This window comes from Amphimedon queenslandica, unplaced genomic scaffold, assembly GCF_000090795.2.
Source record: "Amphimedon queenslandica unplaced genomic scaffold, v1.1 AMPQUscaffold_12121, whole genome shotgun sequence".
Classification (NCBI taxonomy): Eukaryota; Metazoa; Porifera; class Demospongiae; order Haplosclerida; family Niphatidae; genus Amphimedon; species Amphimedon queenslandica.
Window position 1 is genome coordinate 446 of NW_003547640.1, and position 12,032 is coordinate 12,477.

Below are 12,032 nucleotides of genomic sequence, written 5' to 3' on the forward strand. Positions count from 1 at the left end.
CAGTAAATATGCTAATCCTAAAAGGATACCTTACTGTCACAATATTAAAAGTTGTCATGGAGAGAACAAATTCCACATAGGCTCAGATGTGTTGGACCATCCAGCCCTCAACCTCTGTCCAAATTATCAGCCTAATATCTATGCTGCTAATGCTGTCAAGCTTTCTGTTGTCGCATCTGCTTATAAATGGTGTCTTGATCATAAAGCTCATAATGGTGACTCCCTGATTCTTAAGATAACCCACGGCCAAACCTCTACGCTAATCACTGGCGACTTTGAACTACTAACTAAGAAAGATATGGAAAATTTTCTAGACCATGCAGGATCTGATCTTCGTTCTCATATTTACAAGCTCAGTCATCATGGTGCTCTTAAAGCTAATCAGAAACAGTTCTTAAATGCTATTCAAGCAAAGTACGTCTTCTCAAGCAGTGGATACATGTACGGGCATCCAAGATGTGAAATATTTCAATACTATGATACTAAATTACTACCTGATAATACTAAAGCCGGACATCTTTACACTTGCTTTAATCATTTTGATAATAGTCCTGTTCGATACCTGCCTTCAAAATTCACTACTAAAAAGCCAATATATGTGACTAGTGTATTGTACGGAGACAATAATGGGTTGGCGGAGTCACATAATATGGTCGTGATATTTCGTATTGGTTGGAAAAAAGACATCAATGTTATTTTGCGTCCTCTTGGTAATGAAAGACCATATAAGAAGTGGTATCCTAACCCACCAGAGAACTAACTCATTAGCAGTTATGAGTTTATCATTTTTCTTTAGTATTGTCAGATTAGCTGTCATCCTTTTGTTTTTGGTAGGTAGTCTTTATTTCAATATTATTTTTTATTATTGTTAGACTATTTTTATTAAGTCCTTTTTCAAAATTAGATTTATTAGTTATTTTTCCTTTAATCTAATTGGTCAGTTCAGTATGGTTCACATTATTAATAATTGTTTTCTACAAAATTTGACATATTGCATCAAAGACCCTGTACTACATGTATATACATGTACATAGTAACAACTAACAAGGTATAAATTACAGGGTATTTTGTCAAAAATGGCTAGTGAAGAATTCACTATTTCTATATTTTTCCTTATGTACATATACATGTACTTAGGCTGTGTAGAAAGTGTGAGCTGATTCTGACCAAAATTGGATTTTTAAAGTTGCTCCAAAATCAGACCAAAGTCCCTGTACTATATAGTACATGGTCAAAGGCCAAAATTCGCCAAAATTAAATTCTCCATTTTTATTATATTTTCTGATACATATACATGTACTTATGTTGTGTAGAAAAGCTTGAGCTGATTCCAATCAAAATTGGATTTTTTATGAATTTTTAAGTTGCTCCAAAATCAGGCCAAAGTCCCTGTACTATAGCACAGGGTCACGGGCCAAATTTTGTCAAAAATGAAAAAGTTAGAATTCTCAATTTTTATAATTTTTCCTGATAAATATACATGTTCTTATGTTACATAGAAAGTTTGAGCTGATTCCAATCAAAATTTGATTTTTTACGAATTTTTAAAGTTGTTCCAAAAGTCCCTGTATAGTATAACAGGATAAATGAGTGTACTATGGTAACAGTATAATGTTACTATAGTATAGCAGTATATATTATAGTAACAGTATGTAAGAGGTGGTGTATAGTACCATTTCTTAATGATCTTGCTAGGTCTCCCATATCAGAAGAAGTATCAATAGTCTGATACTCATACACACTCTTCCCCCATATTGAGTGTACTGCCCTGTATAGATACAATGAGATAATGAAAATAATAAAAGTATATATACATGTACATGTACATATACAATGGATGAAGCTACATTAGAGGTACTAACTGTGCTATTGGAATAAAATTTCAATTACTAATAGATGTACTGTACATAATGATGTAACTATTTTTATAATTGTAAAGAATAATAATTTACTATTTATAGTGACAATTGTTAATACCAGCAATATCTACTAAGAGTGAAAACCATAAAATGTACATGTACATGTAGTACCAGTTATTAAGAGAGATTTTAGTACATGAACACGTACATTCCCTCCCTCCCTGTCTCCTCCCTCCCTCTCTCTCTCTCTCTCTCTCTCCCTCCCTGTCTCCCTTCCTCCCTATTTCTTACCATACTGCTGTTCCTAGTCCTGATCCATAATCAAGCATAGTCTCTGGTTTAAATCCTTTGTCAATATTAGACAACTACACGTATATATACATGTACATGTTATTAATGATCACATGAGAGTCACATGACGATACCTCATGAAGTACACGGTACGTTGATCCGTAAACTGGTTGTGTTCTACTGGCAGCGTAACCAATGGAAATACGACGGCCATATTTAATGGGCGGAGTCACAGTAGTATCTCTGAAGATGTACTCTGAGATTAGGTTACCAGCTGCTATTAACGACTTAGGAGGATAATCTAATAATAATAATAATAATAATAATAATAATAATAATAATAATAATAATAATAATAATAATAAATAAATTTTAAAAAGTGATGTACATATATACATGTACATATTTCAAGTACATGTATATTTACCTCTGAAATTATAATCGGAAAATATATTATAAGAAAATTAAATTATGATTATTATTTTCATTAATTATAACAATTAATGTAATACCGTATGGCTAGAAAATTCCATGGGGTATTTAATTTCGCGGATTTCGTGGGTAACTTCTTAACCACGAAAATTAATACCATGGAAATGCTCACTGCGCATGCGCAGCATGTGAAAATCAATGACTTAATGAAAGTGCACGTGCAAAAACGTGAAATTTAACTCCCTCGGAATTAAAGAATTAAGAGCTTTTCAACTAAAACACGAAAATTTATGCCCTCGAAATTTTCTAGCCATATAGTATATCATAATTGATAGTAAACTATCATTAGAGAAGCTCCCTTTAAAAAATTACGTTATTACATATCATTAACATTCAGTCATCATATCATGTATTCAATTACTTGATAATACAGTCCTCAGTGCTTCCCCAAGGAGAGGTGGGAGGGGCACAGGAGGAAGGCTGACTCTCTCTTCTTTTATTTTCTTTTTTCTTACAACTTTCTCTTCATAGCCTTTTCCTTCTTCATAATTTGATGCAGCTGTGTCTACAGTGAGAGGGGGAGGAGGAGGGAGGGTTGACTGGGAGAAGCGAATGAATGGAAACAAAAGTCTCAATCTACACCCGTGTGGACGCCATGTTAAAATCATTTTCCCGCGAAACCCCGCGAAGTTAATTAGTAACCACGCCTTTTCATACTTGCCGGGAACTTTCCCGCGAGCTCAGAGCATAGTATTCTCCGAGGCAGAGAGATTGTACTCTTGTAGATAAATAGAGTAGAAAGAGAGAGAAGTAAATAAGTTCTGTAGTTCAAATTGTTGGCATTTATTACTCCGCAGTGATGGTGTTAAAAGTAGGCAACAAGAACAGGAAAAGGTTGTAACACGTCACAAACTCATGAGAGTATGCAAATACATAATGTCACATGATGTTGTGTACAGATAAAATAGAATATTAAGAAGACTTATGATATTCAGTGTTATTGGTGTGTTCCAGTAACTATTTTCATGAGGTCCTATATACCACACACATACACTGATACACCCATCCTTTATATACACTGGTACACCCATCTTATACTATACACCCATTTTTGGTAGTGCACCTATCTTTTTTACTTACTGTGGTTTGCTGCAAAGACTTGCTTCTTTCAAACTTTATTACAATACTAAGTCTGTGCTTAATGTTCCTTCAGTTACCTAATTCTCTCATTGTCCTCCATACTATAGTACAAGATGATTGATGTCTCTCAATGGAGAGCAAGTATTGGACTGTGGAACTACTGTCAAGCTGCCTCCAGTAGACCAGCTAATGGCCGCCACTCTTACTCATTCAAAGCTGCAGTAGACAGCAAGTCAGGCAGTACTACATCAGGAGAGAAGACATCTAAACTGCCAGCAGCTCTGTCTCTTATTGTTTCTCTTCTTTTATCTTTATTGAGATATATGAAGCTCAATTTTATTCCTCCAACTGGTAAACAAACTAACAGTATATAATATTATCTTACAGTGTATTTACTATAGGTATAATTACTGTTACTGTTATGATCCACTGCCTCCAGTCATTAGTCTTGTTTATAGCTACTATTGGCAGTAGCTCTGACCTAATCTACTATTTGGTTTTACTTCTCCTCCTCCTCTTATCAGGAGATGTTGAACTCAATCCTGGTCCTATGATTGATGATCAACCTGATATTTCACTATTAATTAAATGGCTTGAACCACTTGTTGAGTGGAAACTATTTGGGTTATATTTAGTTGGAATGGAAGAGCATGAAATTTTAAAAATTGAACAAGAACACATAAAAATTGAAGACAGAAAATTAGCACTATACTCAAAATGGTTGTCAGTCAATCCTAAAGCAACATGGAGAAATGTCATTGATGCACTGACTAGTAGAAGTCAGAATAAACTAGCTCAAGATATTAAAAATGCTATAGAGAGGGATGCTCTTTGTACAATATCACCAAAAACACCAAATTCTGATGGTAATACTTAAGTAAAATAATAAGTACATTATATAATATACATCTTGTTTGCTTTTAGGTGATGTTGAAATTATACTCTTTCCAAATGAAGATCAAGCAGTTCAAGATTCTTTGGATGAATTACAAGCAAAATTCTCTCACATCATGACAGAAATTAAGTCAGCTTTTCGTAAAAAAGTAGCAAACAATGATAAAGTAACTACTATCGAACTGTCAACTAAAATATCTGATTGGGTTGAAAATCAGCTTCACTGGGCCCATGGTACAGTAGGTAGTGATTTAGATGATATTTTTAAGAAGATCTATCATTATTATGACTTCATTGACTGTAGTCTGATAGTTGCTATGTGTAATGAGTTTATAAGTGATGAAAAAGATCTACTTGATGAACTGAAGACTTATTCATTAAATGCTAATGCATTTCATTCATCAGAGCCAATTACTGAACTCAAGCAAAAGCTACGTAAAGTGTATGGACCTTATAGACAACATTTGGAGGATATGCCATTGATTTGTATTGAGCTTCAAAATCCTTGGAATGATGTTAAAATTAACGGGTTATACATTCTCATTGAAAGATTACTACCAAAAAGACTTAGACAGTCAATAATGAAATGCATCACTATTGAGGAAGGATCTGTTGTCATCAAGTTACATATTCTTGACATTACAGCTGATAGTCTAATAGAATATACTGGAGAAAAGTTACAGTTTATGCATCTCATTGGTATATTTAGTTTATACATTAATGATCATCCTGTCCTTCAAGAAGATCAGAATATGAACTTCACCTTTGAACTAGCTCTCCTTGAGGCAGTCACAGCTGGTAATAATGAAGCAGTAAAGTTTCTTCTTCAACTAGAAACTGTAAATATTGATCATACTAATGAAGAAGGCAAGACAGCACTAATGTTAGCTTGTGAAAGAGGGCATGAGGACATTGTACACAGTTTAAAGGATACATTACTGAGTCATTCTGTTAAATTATTTCATGCTGATGATCGACCTGATATGGACTCATTTATAACACATCTCGAACCTCTTGATGATTGGGAGCCATTTGCTTTTTGTCTTCCTGGAATAATACAACAAGATATAGATGAAATTAAAACTGAAGGAAGCTCTTACCTCAGAATGAAGGCTTTACATGAGAAATGGTTAGAAGTTTATCCACATGCATCATGGAGAGAAGTCATTACTGCTTTGAGGGAATGTGAAAAGGACTTATATAAAACTATTAAACTATATGTAATAGATCCAAATTCTATTAGAGCAGTGCATATGATTACTAATCCTGGTCCTATAATAACAGGTAAACATACACTTAATACAACACTCATTAACTGATACACTACTGCAGGTAATCCAAAGGATATATTAAGGACTCATTCCAGTCAAATTGTTGAAAGTATTTCTATTGACAGAATTAGAAATATAACACGTTCACTGTATGCTAAAGGACTAATACCAAATGATACTAAGCAGGAAATGCTTAAAGATGATGTTAAAGCTACCAGCCTTACAAATGCCATTGAACAAAAGCTAAAATTCTCTCCCAATCCAGGGCAATACTTTATCGATGTATGTCATGAATTAGAAAAGGAACCTACACTAAAAGATATTACTAAATCTATGATAAGCGAGTTAGGTGAGTGTCTTATATTATACCACATAGTGAGGCTGTAAATTCTGTAAATTTTGTGAATTTGCCTAGAAATCTATTTTGCAAATTTAATTTTTGTGAAATTATGCCATTTGCATCTTGTACCATAATAAATTTATTGTGTAAAAATTAATTTTTGCAAATCTGTAAAAGCATGCAATTATATATTGTATACTAAAAGCAAAGCAGCAATGTTTTTGTATCTCTTGTTAGTTCCTTTTATTTATTGTTAATGTTTCTTCTTTTGTGATAATAGTAAAAGATGACTCAAATGACAGAGTTGGGTATATATCTTGTGTAATAGCTAGAGAGGATCTCAAGCCTGGTGATCATATACATGTATATACATCAGCAATTTACACTCATCATGGTATTTACATTGGTGAGCCTAATTGTGATATGATTCATTTCAGTGGAGAAAGTAAATTGAAGGAAATAAGGAAAGCTACTATAGATGAATTTTGTGAAGGAAAAACACTAAGACTCTATTTGGTTTCATACAATTGCAGTAAAGCAACAAAGTTCTCTTCCTTTTTTCGGAGTACCTCCTGTCACATAGAGAAGGCAATGCCTCCATCAGAAACTGTTAAGTTGGCTCTGCATTTTCTTAATTATCCAAAAGAGTGGGGTGAATATCATATCAAGAATAACAACAGTGAAGTATTTGCCTGCTTCTGTAAAACAGGTCGCATGGATATTGCAGCACAACTTCATCCACTGAGATGGATACCAATTTTTGAAAATTTAACATGTGAAACATATAAAGAAGCATTGGAAAATTATCGCAAAATGAAACGCCAATCATTATACCAATAATTAGTTTGAATTAATTTAACTAGTGATTTTAAATAATTTAGCTTGTGTGATTAACATCTAGTTTTTAGCATTGTTTTGTGTTTTTGCTGCTACATAATTTATCAGTGTATGCTTGAGTTGATTTTTAGAAAATTTAGTTTTTGCTGACTATAATATTGTAGCTCCAAAATGTCCATGGTCATAATTTTCATGAAAATGATTTATTATTAATTTGCTTTATTGTCACATTTTAATATTTTAAAAATAACCACTTTAGTTATTAGCATTATACTTTAGGGTATGTTATCAATGATAAAATAGAAAATCTGCAATTTCTAACCCCCATGAGTTTTAAAGGCCCCACAAAAAATGCTGCTGTACTATTGTGTATGCAAGATAATACCAGTAATTATAAAATAAACCAGATATTAAAAGTTAATATTCTCCTCCCTCCTATCATGTGACAGTCATGTGATATGTGGGGGTATAAGGTATTGGTACATGTACACACATGTACTATACCAAAAATTTGCTAATTTTTAAAATGGTCGTAACTCAAAAAATTGAAGTCTGAATCAGCTTAAATGTTTTACACAGCATAAGGACATCAATATGTATCAGAAAATGTAATAAAAATTTGGGGTGATTTCGGAGCCATTTTTTAGAAAAAAGCATGGGGTATAGCCTTGGGTATTTTTTCAAAAATCGGCCTCTAAAAATGCTGATAACTTGAAAATTATTATCTGAAAACATTTGTGTATACAAATGATGTTATATTCACCACATCATTCACATGATGCTATGCATACAGAAAAAATAGAATATTAAGGAAAATTCATGATATTCATTGTTATTGGTGTGTTCCAGTAACTATTTTCATGAGGTCCTATATACCACACACATACACTGATACACCCATCCTTTATACACTGGGACATGTAGCCTTGCTCTAGCTGACTTGTAGTCTGGCCCCGCCCCTTCGCTGGAAGGGGCGGGGCCAGACTAGCTGACTTGCTGCTTGCTCCTTTGTTGTTTGTTTTCTCTTCTTCCTTTTATAAAGTCCTTCTTTCTTTATTGTGGATAAGTGATCACTGAAATAGCTACACCTTAAGTTACCTAATTCTCTCATTGTCCTCCATACTATAGTACAAGATGATTGATGTCCACTTCCAGTTGCCAGTCTTGTTTACTAGTAGTAGCTATGTTTGTCCACGTATGCTCCTCCTCTTATCAGGAGATGTTGAACTCAATCCTGGTCCTATGATTGATGATCAACCAGCTTGTCCTTATTTTGCAAGATATCTCGAACCACTTGTTGATTGGGAACCATTTGCTCTTTCTCTTCCTGGTGGAATAACACAACTTGATGTTGATGTAATTAAAAGGAAAGGAAGCCCTTACCTCAGGATGGAGGCATTACATAAGAGATGGTTACAAGCTAATCCTACAGCATCATGGAGAAATGTCATTAATGCTTTGAAACAATGTAAAGAGAATGAGCTAGCTAGAGCTATTGAAGACAAAGTAAAAGGTAAACAATACACTTAATACAACACTCATTAACTGATACACTACTGCAGGTAATCCAAAGGATATACTACAGAATCATTCATATCAATTAGTTCATGCTTCTAGTGCAAATATTTGTAATGTAACTGATGCACTGTATGCTAAAGACTTGATACCACAACTAACTAAAGAAGCTATGCATGTATCAGGAGTAACTAATAATGAGAAATCAAGTAAACTTGTGATTGTCATTCAAACACAGTTGGAAGGTTCTCTTAATCCAGAGCAGTATCTTATTGATACATGTCATGTATTAATAAACCAAAAACATCGTGCACTAACAGATATTGCTACCTCTATATTACACCAGTTAGGTGAGTGTGTGTGTACATTATCAGTGATCAATATTATATTGCAATACATTACTAGGTCAACCTATACCTACTGAGCCTACACCTGAGCTACCACCTGCTGCAGCAGCGGTATCAGAGGAAGTTGATGCATCAGCTAAAGTTGATGCATTCAATATTGATAGAGAAGGTATAAAAGGTAAAAATGACATACACTATATTATTATGTAGCTATATACTACTCTTATTTTTTATAGAATTGATAAAACGTCATGCTAGTGATAATGAAATTCAAAGTGGAGAAGTGAGTTTGATACATGAAACAATATAATTAACATAAGAATAGATACCAATAGGTGGCACTACTATTAAATGGAAAAGAGAGAAAAAATTTTCTGGATTTCAATTGAAGTGGATGTGTACATGTGAAGATACACGTACTGGATTGAAAATAAAAGGTCCTCGTAAGAATGCCCGTGATGGTGCATTGGAGCATTGTCTTATAGAGTTGTTTGACAAACTTAAAAAGAAATAATAAAGTATTGTACTATTTCATTATATTTTAGTAGTGTAGTTTTATATAATCCGCATTCATTATATTACCATCTCTTGCTATAAAAATCCAGCTGTAAGAGTAATAGACTGCATTGTTAATCAATTGTATGATTATGTTTTGATCTTATTATATTAATTATTGTTAGTGTTTATGATCAATTTCAGTACTATTTTATGGTGTGATTTGCAATTACTTGACCCACCCATTTGAACAATTTTGTTGGTAATAGCAACTACAGCAGATGATTGAGTAAGCAGAGTTGCATACTTTATCCACTCTGGCAGTAGAGGAACAGGATCTCAAACCTGAAGATCATAAATGGGAATTGTACTCTTGTAGATAAAGAAAATAGGAAGAGAGAGGAGTAGAAGAGTTTTATAGTTCAAATTGTTGAGATTAAATCTTGCAGTAATATTAATGTTACTGAGGGTTGGCTAATGTCATAGTCCAGGCTAGCACAGTGGTATAGTAGTAATATGTCAGTGCATGAATACATAATCTCACATGACGTGTACAGATTAAATAGAATATTAAGGAGATTTTATGATATTCATTGTTATTAGTGTGTTCCAGTAACTATTTTCATGAGGTCCTATATACCACACACATACACTGATACATCCATCCTTTATACACTGATACACCCATTCTCCTTGCTCTAGTTGACTTGCTGCTTGTACCTAACTTGTATGGTTTTTCTTTTCAATTCCTTTTATAAAGTCCTTCTTTCTTTATTGTGGTGTAAGTGATCACTGATATGCACAGTCATGCCTAACCACTTTTTTATTTGGTTCATTCCACTCCTTCTATCAGCAGCTTATCAGTTCTTCTAAAATCCAGACAGAGTAAGTTGTGTAATTCTTAAATTGGTTCAGAATCTTCTTTTCTCTCAGCTAATAGTATATCATGGCAGAGGCAGATGATTCAGCAAGCAGAATTGGATACATATCTCATGCAATTGATAAGAAAGACCTCAAACCTGGTGATCATATTTTTTGTAATAGACTTTTAAGTATTTACAATCATCACGGCATTTATATTGGTGAAAGAGATTGTGAAGTGATTCATTTTAGTGCTGATGAAAAAGGGTTATTACAAAAGAAAAAAGGACGACAAAGCAATGAAATAATGACAAAAGTTGCAATGTTGGCAAAGAAGCGTGATGAATTGCCAGAAGATTCAGCAGAGGCTACAAAAATCCAGCTACAAATAGATAAAATACATGGGCATAATCGTCCGGTTTGCATAAAATCAACTACTCTAGATAACTTTCTCCATGGTTCTAAAGTTCGCTTGGTGTCATATGGTAGCAGTCGAATAAAAAAATTATTGTCTTTTGTTGTTGATGCTGTTCATAAAGTGAAGGCAATGCCTCCTTCAGAAACAGTTAAGTTGGCTCAGCATTTTTTAAAACATCCAGTAGAGTGGGGGAATTATAGTCTCACAGGTAACAATTGTGAAACATTTGCTTGCTTCTGTAAAACTGGTCGGTTGGATATAGCAGCACAGCTTCATCAATTTGATAGAAACTTTGTATGCGAAACAGATAGTCGTACACCTTACAGTACTGCTATGGAAGCACTGCAAAAGTATAGAGAAAAAAGAACCAAACCTAGATCTAGTTTGGTGTCCACAGAAATAACATTATGGATGTATCCATCATTATTACATTTTCACATCGTGTGCTTTGTTTCATTTTATTTCATATCAATAATTGTATATTTATTCTATCATATCAAAAATAAATATTTGTAGAATTTATTTTTGTATAGCAAGAGTAATGATCGCTGTAAAACTATTGAATGTGCACAAGCTCGGTATAATACACTCTCCTCTGGACAATAGTAATCTCCCTTACTTTTTGTTTCTTTTCCTTTTTTGTTTCCTTTTGTTGAAAAAAAGTAAAAGAATAATACTGCAGTTGTGCTATATAGATAGCTCTCTATATATCAAGCTCTATATATGTCAAGAGATGGCCAGAGACATAATGCATGCCTTGGGAGATTCAGCAAATAAATACACAATGTCACATGATTTTGTGTACAGATAAAAAAGAATATTAAGGAGATTTTATGATATTCAGTGTTCCAGTAACTATTTTCATGAGGTCCTATATGCCACACACATACACTGATACACCCATCCTTTATACACTGGTACACACTGTAGCCTTGCTCTAGCTGACTTGCTGCTTGCTCCTAACTTGTATGGTTTTCTTCTTCTTCCTTTTATAAAGTCCTTCTTTCTTTATTGTGGTGTAAGTGATCACTGAAATAGCTACACCTTAAGCTACCTAATTCTCTCATTGTCCTCCATACTATAGTACAAGATGATTGACGTTCACTTCCAGTCATTAGTTTCATTTATTAGCCGTAGCTTTGACCTGATCTACTATTTGGTTCTATTTCTCCTCCTCCTCTTATCAGGAGATGTTGAACTTAATCCTGGTCCTATGATTGATGATAAACCAAACAGTCACTTATTTGCAAAATATCTAGAACCACTTAATGATTGGGAATTATTTGCTCTCTGTCTTCCTGGAATAACAAAAACTCATGTTAACACTATCGG

At 33.7% G+C, this 12,032-nt stretch overlaps 4 protein-coding genes and 1 long non-coding RNA gene across 6 annotated transcripts; 4 read left to right on the plus strand and 1 right to left on the minus strand.

Moving 5' to 3' along the window:
• Window positions 1-1,617: 1,617 nt before the first annotated feature.
• On the minus strand, window positions 1,618-3,292 carry LOC109588388 (uncharacterized). The gene is made up of 4 exons (XM_020004561.1): window positions 3,004-3,292; window positions 2,285-2,451; window positions 2,151-2,224; window positions 1,618-1,768 (listed from the first exon to the last, which is right to left on the minus strand). Exons 1-4 carry the CDS (start codon window positions 3,248-3,250, stop codon window positions 1,618-1,620), a joined length of 639 nt encoding a protein of 212 aa, XP_019860120.1. The 5' UTR covers window positions 3,251-3,292.
• A 2,377-nt stretch (window positions 3,293-5,669) lies between these two features.
• Window positions 5,670-7,286, plus strand: LOC109588391 (uncharacterized). The gene is made up of 3 exons (XM_020004564.1): window positions 5,670-5,900; window positions 5,949-6,236; window positions 6,508-7,286. The coding sequence occupies exons 1-3, from the start codon at window positions 5,723-5,725 to the stop codon at window positions 7,065-7,067; spliced, it is 1,026 nt and encodes a 341-aa protein (XP_019860123.1). The 5' UTR covers window positions 5,670-5,722; the 3' UTR covers window positions 7,068-7,286.
• Window positions 7,287-7,991: 705 nt separating this feature from the next.
• LOC109588390 (uncharacterized) lies at window positions 7,992-9,669 on the plus strand. Its single transcript, XM_020004563.1, has 5 exons — window positions 7,992-8,577; window positions 8,627-8,929; window positions 8,985-9,104; window positions 9,163-9,209; window positions 9,252-9,669. Exons 1-5 carry the CDS (start codon window positions 8,199-8,201, stop codon window positions 9,438-9,440), a joined length of 1,038 nt encoding a protein of 345 aa, XP_019860122.1. The 5' UTR covers window positions 7,992-8,198; the 3' UTR covers window positions 9,441-9,669.
• A 419-nt stretch (window positions 9,670-10,088) lies between these two features.
• Window positions 10,089-11,259, plus strand: LOC109588392 (uncharacterized). 2 transcript variants are annotated; one of them, XM_020004566.1, is made up of 3 exons: window positions 10,089-10,202; window positions 10,275-10,306; window positions 10,355-11,259. In XM_020004566.1, the coding sequence occupies exon 3, from the start codon at window positions 10,368-10,370 to the stop codon at window positions 11,214-11,216; it is 849 nt and encodes a 282-aa protein (XP_019860125.1). In that variant the 5' UTR covers window positions 10,089-10,202; window positions 10,275-10,306; window positions 10,355-10,367; the 3' UTR covers window positions 11,217-11,259. The 2 variants fall into 2 exon arrangements, with proteins under 2 accessions (XP_019860125.1, XP_019860124.1); XM_020004565.1 differs by having other exon boundaries at window positions 10,278-10,306.
• Window positions 11,260-11,588: 329 nt separating this feature from the next.
• Window positions 11,589-12,032, plus strand: LOC109588393 (uncharacterized). Its single transcript, XR_002188141.1, has 2 exons — window positions 11,589-11,718; window positions 11,785-12,032. It is a non-coding gene; the product is annotated as an uncharacterized LOC109588393 (long non-coding RNA).

Excerpts from the sequence above, each read along its gene's own strand:
- LOC109588388 (XM_020004561.1), bottom strand. The coding sequence starts at position 3,250 with ATGATTTTAACATGGCGTCCACACGGGTGTAGATTGAGACTTTTGTTT. Across the intron at positions 2,225-2,284 it reads CGTACCGTGTACTTCATGAG|TTGTCTAATATTGACAAAGG; the intron begins GTATCGTCATGT and ends ATATACGTGTAG. Across the intron at positions 1,769-2,150 it reads GGACTAGGAACAGCAGTATG|GGCAGTACACTCAATATGGG; the intron begins GTAAGAAATAGG and ends GTATCTATACAG.
- LOC109588391 (XM_020004564.1), top strand. The coding sequence starts at position 5,723 with ATGAAGGCTTTACATGAGAAATGGTTAGAAGTTTATCCACATGCATCA. Across the intron at positions 5,901-5,948 it reads TCCTGGTCCTATAATAACAG|GTAATCCAAAGGATATATTA; the intron begins GTAAACATACAC and ends ACACTACTGCAG. Across the intron at positions 6,237-6,507 it reads ATCTATGATAAGCGAGTTAG|TAAAAGATGACTCAAATGAC; the intron begins GTGAGTGTCTTA and ends TTGTGATAATAG.
- LOC109588392 (XM_020004566.1), top strand. The coding sequence starts at position 10,368 with ATGGCAGAGGCAGATGATTCAGCAAGCAGAATTGGATACATATCTCAT.
- LOC109588390 (XM_020004563.1), top strand. The coding sequence starts at position 8,199 with ATGATTGATGTCCACTTCCAGTTGCCAGTCTTGTTTACTAGTAGTAGC. Across the intron at positions 8,578-8,626 it reads TATTGAAGACAAAGTAAAAG|GTAATCCAAAGGATATACTA; the intron begins GTAAACAATACA and ends ACACTACTGCAG. Across the intron at positions 9,210-9,251 it reads ATGAAATTCAAAGTGGAGAA|ATACCAATAGGTGGCACTAC; the intron begins GTGAGTTTGATA and ends ACATAAGAATAG.